At 36.7% G+C, this 7523-nt stretch overlaps 1 protein-coding gene across 1 annotated transcript; it reads right to left on the reverse strand.

The window, feature by feature from the left end:
- Positions 1 to 5957: 5957 nt before the first annotated feature.
- LOC143601756 (FCS-Like Zinc finger 8-like) lies at positions 5958 to 7289 on the reverse strand. The gene is made up of 2 exons (XM_077079070.1): positions 6563 to 7289; positions 5958 to 6267 (listed from the first exon to the last, which is right to left on the reverse strand). Exons 1-2 carry the CDS (start codon positions 7267 to 7269, stop codon positions 6192 to 6194), a joined length of 783 nt encoding a protein of 260 aa, XP_076935185.1. The 5' UTR covers positions 7270 to 7289; the 3' UTR covers positions 5958 to 6191.
- Between the last annotated feature and the right edge of the window lie 234 nt (positions 7290 to 7523).

Below are 7523 nucleotides of genomic sequence, written 5' to 3' on the forward strand. Positions count from 1 at the left end.
GAGACAATTGCAAGCTTCTTCTTCATGCCTGGTATCTTGATGATGGGACAGTCATTGGAGATTCAATGGAGGTGGCTAAAGTGCTGGATATCATTAAGGTGATGGGTCCAACTTTGGGTCTTGAACTGAATATTAAGAAAACTGAGCTATTTTGGCCTTCTTGTGATGGTACGAAGTCTCGTGACGGTTTACTCCCTGCTGACATCAGGAGACCATTATTAGGGGTGAAGCTTCTTGGGGGAGCTGTTAGTAAAGACACCGGGTTCATTAAGGGTTTGGCAAAGAAGAGAGCTACTAATGCTGTTGATTTGATGCGTCTTCTTCCAAAACTTGGCGACCCGCAGAGTGAGTTACTTTTGCTTCGATCATGTATGAGTATTGCTAAACTTTTCTTCAGTTTGAGAACATGCCAACCTGTACACATGATGGAGGCAGCGGTGTTTTTTGACAAGAGATTGCGTGAGGCGATCGAGGACATTGTAGTTTGTGGAGGTCCTTTCTTTGGAGACCTCCAATGGCGACTTGCTTCCTTACCCATTAAGAATGGGGGTTTGGGGTTGTATTCGGCAGTAGAGGCTTCCTCTTATGCGTTTGTGGCCTCGAGAGCCCAATCGTGGGTGCTTCAGGATCACATTTTGCGAGACAGTGGTATATGTGGGATGGATTCTGATTATTCTTGTGCTCTGGCTTGTCTTCGTGATATGATTCCAAGCTTCGATTTTAGCAGTTTCTCTAACAAAGAGACCGCCCCCTCTAAAGCCCAGCATGCATTGGCGAGCACTCTTTTTAGTAAAATTGTTCACGATATGGAGTCACACTTTAACATGACAAGCAGACAAAAAGCCATTTTTGAGTGTCTACAAGCACCACATGCTCAAGATTTTCTTCTTGCTATCCACATAGATGGGTTAGGCCAGCATATGTCTCCAGTGGAGTATCGTAGTATCCTTAAGTATCGCCTTATGATTCCTCTATTTCCGGTTGATGAGATATGTCCTGTTTGTCGTAAAGCGTGTTTAGACTCATATGGGGAGCACGCGGTGCACTGTAAAGAGCTCCCGGGGTTCAAGTACCGACACGATCTGGTTAGGGATGTGCTCTTTGATATATTCGGGCGAGCTGGAATTTCTGTTAAGAAAGAAGCACCTGTGAATTTCCTGACTGACCCGTCGGAGGGAAGATCATCTCTTCGATCGGCTGACATTTTGGTGTTTGGATGGATAGGAGGGAAACACGTGTGTGTGGATTTAACAGGGGTTTCTCCTTTGGTGGGCTTAGGGAGTAGTGGTTTCGCGGTCGGTCAAGCCGCATTAAAAGCTGCTTTAGGTAAGGTGGCAAAACATGAAAAGGCGTGTCTTGACAACCAACATGTATTTATTCATTTTGCTTTTGACACTTTTGGTTTCCTCACGCCTGAAGCTGTGGAGCTACTTACCCGTGTTCAGCGGGTCATGCATAGTAATGTTATGACTCCAAGATCAGCAAATATAGTTTTTAAAAGATTGGGTTTTGCGATTCAAAAAGGGGTAGCGGCGCAACTTGTTGCCCGCTTGCCTTCTGTTTCGATGTAATCCAATAAACAATTTATAATAATCATTGAGTGTTTATATTGTTATTGGGTCTGGATCAAATATTTAGGTTACAATATCTATGTAATTTATAAAAGTATGCATATTTTCATTTATCTTTGATTTACATGGAAACTTGGCAGCTCTGGGCAAACTACTGATTCAATATAATGTGGGTACAAGACCTTGTAAGGTCTAGCGTACCTATGACCTAGGGTGCCAATGCCATTTTCTCCTTGCCAACTCCCACGCGTCTAGTCATTTTATCTAAAACCTCTAGTGATGACAGATGATGTTAGTATGTTACCTTAGGTGAGGATTACCTTAGTTGCGGGCACACAACACCTTTTGTGAGGACAAGGGATGCTATCCTAGCCTCTTAGGTGAGGATAGGCAATGTTACCCTTAGTGTGGTTAACCTTGATAAACTTAAGTGGTTTTATTTTATCTCATATAAGCTTTAGGTAAAACTACCCATGGTGAGGTACTTCGGTAAGGTAACCTTAGGTGAGGTAAACTTAAGCAGCTGGCTAAGCTTTGTGTATGATAGTAAAGGTACGCCAAAAAGTTTAAATTACAAAAATTGGTTGTTTTACGTATTGATAAATATTAAAATTTGATGCATTAGTATAAGAAATATAAGTTACTACTATAAATATTTTTTTAATACGTTCGGATAAAATAATTGCATTGATGATAACAGCGACTTCATTTTTATAAAACAAAATAATAATAATAATAATAATAAGCCTTGATTTTTTTTATAACAACTAGTATTTGTTATATGATGTACACAACAATTATTTTTTGAGTTAATAGCCATTTTCGTCCCTGTGATTTGCTACTTTCGCCACTTCAGTCCAAAGTTTGAAATTTTGTCAATTTAGTCCTTATAGTTTTAAACATTAGCCAATTACGTCCCCCCGTCTAACGGCATCCAACTATGCCGTTAGATTTAGGGGTATTATTGTCTTTCTCCTATTTATATTTAGTTAATGGTCAGTTTCGTCCCTGTAGTTTGATACTTTTTCTACTTCAGTCCAAAGTTTGAAATTTGTCAATTTTATGTTTAATTTATTCAGTTTTTTTTGTTTTTTTTTTGTTTTTGCTACTTCAGTCTATGATAGAATTCATTGGTAATTTGGTAAAGTGGTCAGGGTAATTCCCTAAAACCGAACTATATCGAAAAAACCAAAATCGTTTCTCTGATTAATGCATAATAGTTAGGGTTTAGAGATTAACATATCGTAGCAAACATTTGGGTCGAAATCAACATCAGGAGGTCGAATATCCCGTATTTTCATGTTTGCTCAAGAAATTAATGCACTAAATCGCATGTGTGTTCTTCAAATCGTGGTATTGTTCTTGAATTCGTCGGATTCAACCCTAGAATTGTAGTCGATATGAAGAATTCAAGAACAACACCACGATTTGAAGAACACACATGCGATCTAGTGTATCGATTTCTTGAGCAAACATGGAAATGCGGGATATTTGACCTCCTGATGTGATTTCGACCAAGATGTTTGCTACAATATGTTAATCTCTAAACCGTAACTATTATGCATTAACCAAAGAAATGATTTTAGTTTTATCGGTATAGTACGGTTTTAGGGAATTACCTTGACCACTTTACCAATGAATTCCACCATGAGGGAGAGTTTAGAAAATGTCTAGAAACTAAATACGAGGGGGGTATGATTATTGTTATCGACAGAGTAAACGTAAACCTGTTTTGGTCGATGCTTGATGGTTTTGGGCTTGGCTTATGCTCTTAAAGGCTATAGACAAAAAAAAGAAAAAAAAGCTGAATAAATTAAACATAAAATTGAAAAATTTTCAAATTTTGGACTGAAGTAGCAAAAGTATCAAACCACAGGGACGAAACTGGCCATTAACTAAACATAAATAGAAGAAAGACAAAAATACCCCTTAAACTAACGGCATAGCTGGATGCCATTAGACTAGAGGACGTAATTGGCTAATGTTTCAAACTATAAGGACTAAATTGACAAAATTTCAAACTTTGGACTGAAGTGGCGAAAGTAGCAAACCACAGGGACGAAAATGGACATTAACTCTAAATTAAACATAAAATTGACAAATTTCAAACTTTGGACTGAAGTAGAAAAAGTATCAAACTACAGGGACGAAACTGACCATTAACTAAATATAAATAGGAGAAAGACAATAATACCCCTAAATCTAACGGCATAGTTGGATGCCGTTAGACGGGGGGACGTAATTGGCTAATGTTTAAAACTATAAGGACTAAATTGACAAAATTTCAAACTTTGGACTGAAGTGGCGAAAGTAGCAAATCACATGGACGAAAATGGCTATTAACTCTTATTTTTTTAATTTTGATAGTGGCACTTCACTCACACTAATAATTTAATAATAAAAGAAAACAAAAAAATAGTGGGCGTTAGCATGTGATTATCACGTGACCGTGGAAATAGACATTTCAATTTTCCCATTTTACATATACAAACAAAGAAAGATATTTTTTTAATAAAAGTATTTGCACATAATGTAGCAAGTATTAGGAATTCTTAATAAACACCAGTAAATATATCTTGTTTTACCTGATATAAATATACGTATATATAAAATATGCGTGTATTTTTTATAAGTACTTGTATTTGTATTCTTTTAATCGGTTTATTAGAATCAGTCCCAACTCAAACTGAACTTTATGAATCGTAATCTGAATTATCAATTTAATTCGAATAACCCCAAATTAAATCAAGAGAAAACCCTAATTTAACCATGGTAGAGTTAAATTCAAGAGGAAGATGGTTCCCTCTCTTAACTTTAGTAAAAATATGAACACTTTTATTCTTTTCCAAATAATGCCATGTGTATATGTAATTGTTATCAGCCCCTTTAAAAATAAGTTGTTGAATTATATCAATGTTAACTCCTTCATAAATACACTTGTTAGTTGTCACATTCTTAAGAAAACTGATAACACCAATACTAGTATGACTTGGTACATGAAAGATGCCTCGTACCTCAAAAAAGTGTGTTTAATTTAATACAAATCAACTTTAGCCTATCCTTTTTTAATTCTACTTCTGTAATATTTTATAATCATTTCAATCTAAAGAGGGATCAGGCCAAATTTTGAAAGAAAGTCAGAAAAGAGATGAGATTTGGGAAAATAATGAAGGTGAAGTCTAAATTTTTTGTAATCTTGGAGCAAAAGTTCAGATTTTTTTTAAACTTTTTTTTTTCAAAAACCGTCTTTAGAGACTGTTTTTTATGTTTCCTACCTTTCAAGTCCATATTTTCAAATTCTTAAAAAAATATATTTTTGACAATTATACTCCTGAACCACCACCACCTTGAACCATCACCATCACCGACGCCGTTGGCCCCACCCCATCACCACCACCGTCACTACCACCATAGCCGCCTCCACCGCCGCTGCACCCATCACCGCCGTCGCCCCCACCCCAGCACCACCACCGCCACACCTCCTTTATCAAAACTCCGATAAAGATGAGGTTCACTGGTTATACATGAGCCGTTACGGCAGTGAACCACTGCCGTAACCATACCTCCTATATCGAAACTCCGGAAAAGTCATGGGAGGTTCACTGGTTATACTCCGGAAAACAATAACCGTTCGCCACCATCATCTTTACCGGAGAGCCGTTACGACAGTTAAAACAATAAGGTTGAATGCTCGGAAGTTGAGAACGGTTGTGAGCTTACGGCGGGGGTGAGGAGGATGAGGACGGAGAAAGAAAGGAGGTGTGGTGACACCATTGTTTTCCGATGAGTGATGGGTGGTGACGGATGGTGGTGGCGGACGGTGGGTGGGTGGTGGTGGTGGTGGTTTAAGGTGGTGATGGTGGTTCAAATGTATAATTGTCAAAAATATATTTTTTTAAGAATTTGAAAATATGGACTTGAAAGATACATAAAAAAACAGTCTCTCAATACGGCTTATGGACAAAAAAAATTTTGAAACAATATGAACTTTTGTTCTAAGATTACAAAAAATTTGGACTTTATCTTCATTATTTTCCCAAATCTCGTCTCCTACCTGACTTTCTTTCAAAATTTGGCATGCTTCTTTATTTTTATCTTTTCCCAACACGTCTTGACAGTTCAAATTCAAAAAAAACTTAAAGAAAAAATAACTATTTTGAAAATTCTCTCTTAAAAAAGTGCAATTTTTGGAAATTTTCCTAAAAAAACAAATAAGTGTTTGTTTGGAATAATATTTATGAATAAATGGGACCTGTTGTCATGTAAAAGGTAAAGTAAAGACAAAAGCATCAAGAGCAATCATTTCAAAGAAAGCCATTACTAACATCATAGGGACACCTTTTATTTATGTAATTTATTTTTTCATTTTTTACAATATATGTCTCTCTCTCTCTCCCTCATCTCTCAATACAACAGATGATATTGGAATTGGTAAAAAGAAAACGAAAAAAATAAATAACAAAAAAAAATGTAACAAAGGAAAAACCAAAATCATCACCTACTTCTAAGTTCTAACACTACATCATACAACCAAACAAAATCCCAAAAATTTTTATTTAACCTTAAGAGTTGAAAACCCCACTCTGGTCTTGGTCAAACCAATTTTGAGGGACAAAATAGTCATTTCATGTTCATCAATCCATCCAAAAACATTTCTTGGCACCGGCATTCCTCACTACAAAATGCTTTCTCACCCCTGCAAACATGCAATAATGTTTTATTCACATAACATAAACATAAATAAGCTTAAATATCAAGAATCCATAAAGATCAAAATTTTATTATGGGGTGCTTAGGATATTTTTTTTTAACTCCTTACGACTTATAACTTTATGAAAAGTTAAAAAAGATGTTTGAGATTACCTATTATATAAAACGATAAGATGATAAATTAGAAAATTGTAATTTATTAAAGAGGTAAAAATAAGGAATCCGAAACACCCCGTAATCAAAAATAAAAATTAAAATCATGGTATTATTAAGTTATTAACCTGTACATAAAAATATCATCTCCATCACCAAGACTCTTCTTACAAGTCTGACAAATGCTCACAAAACTATCCAAACCTGGTGACCCGACCCGAATACCACAGCAGCTATTCAAAACACAATTATCATAAATATGGGTCGTCTTCGGGTTAGGCCCATGAGAGATCACACGAGTATACTCTTCAGAGCTCTCCATCTCCTTCAAAGACAACGGCCCAGTAAACAATCCGGGCGACCCGAACCCGGTCGGAGTCGGGTTACCCGAAAACTGAGAATTCCGGGTCTTGATCCCAAAATCCCCGTTTTCAAACGGGTCAGATGGGATTTGGATCTTTAACCGTGACCCGAATAATATCTTCCGGGTTGGAGTACTTGGCTTATTACAAATATTGCCATTAGGGTTTTCTTGAACAAGAATCAATGCAATCCCTGAAGAGTCAAGATAACCCGGGTTGCGTTGACTTTGGTCAACGGCCTTCATGGGTTTTTCCGGGTTTCGGGTAAATCGAAATGGGTTGGCGCCAAAACTGCTGATTTGTTTGTGGGTGTCGAGAATTGAAGTGGGTGAGAGGTTAAAGAATCTTGGAGAGCCAAGAAATGATGAAATGGATCGGGTCGGGTTGGATGTCGTCCGGGTTGAAGGTTGGTGTTGGTGATCTGGCATGATTGGTGATTGCTTGGTTACAGCTCTTGATCTGTTCCTCAGCATCTTAAGTTCAGATCTATGTTGACGATATTATTTTTGGGTCGACGAGTGATGAAAAAAAAGTTTAAAATGAGTTTGATAAAAAAAAAATCAAGAAAAACAAGAAGTTATTCGGATTAAAACCCAAGTGTTGGTAACGAAATTAATATTAGATTTTCTAAGGTTCAATCTTCCCATTTGATTTGTGTTAGCATGAAACTAAGGAAAAAAAGAAAAAAGAGGGTTTTTTTTTCATTTGGTTGTGATGTTTGGGTGCT

The sequence above is a fragment of the Bidens hawaiensis genome, unplaced genomic scaffold (genome assembly GCF_021521415.1).
Source record: "Bidens hawaiensis isolate Kalapana, Puna unplaced genomic scaffold, B.hawaiensis_p1.1 tig00057051_1, whole genome shotgun sequence".
Taxonomy (NCBI): Eukaryota; Viridiplantae; Streptophyta; class Magnoliopsida; order Asterales; family Asteraceae; genus Bidens; species Bidens hawaiensis.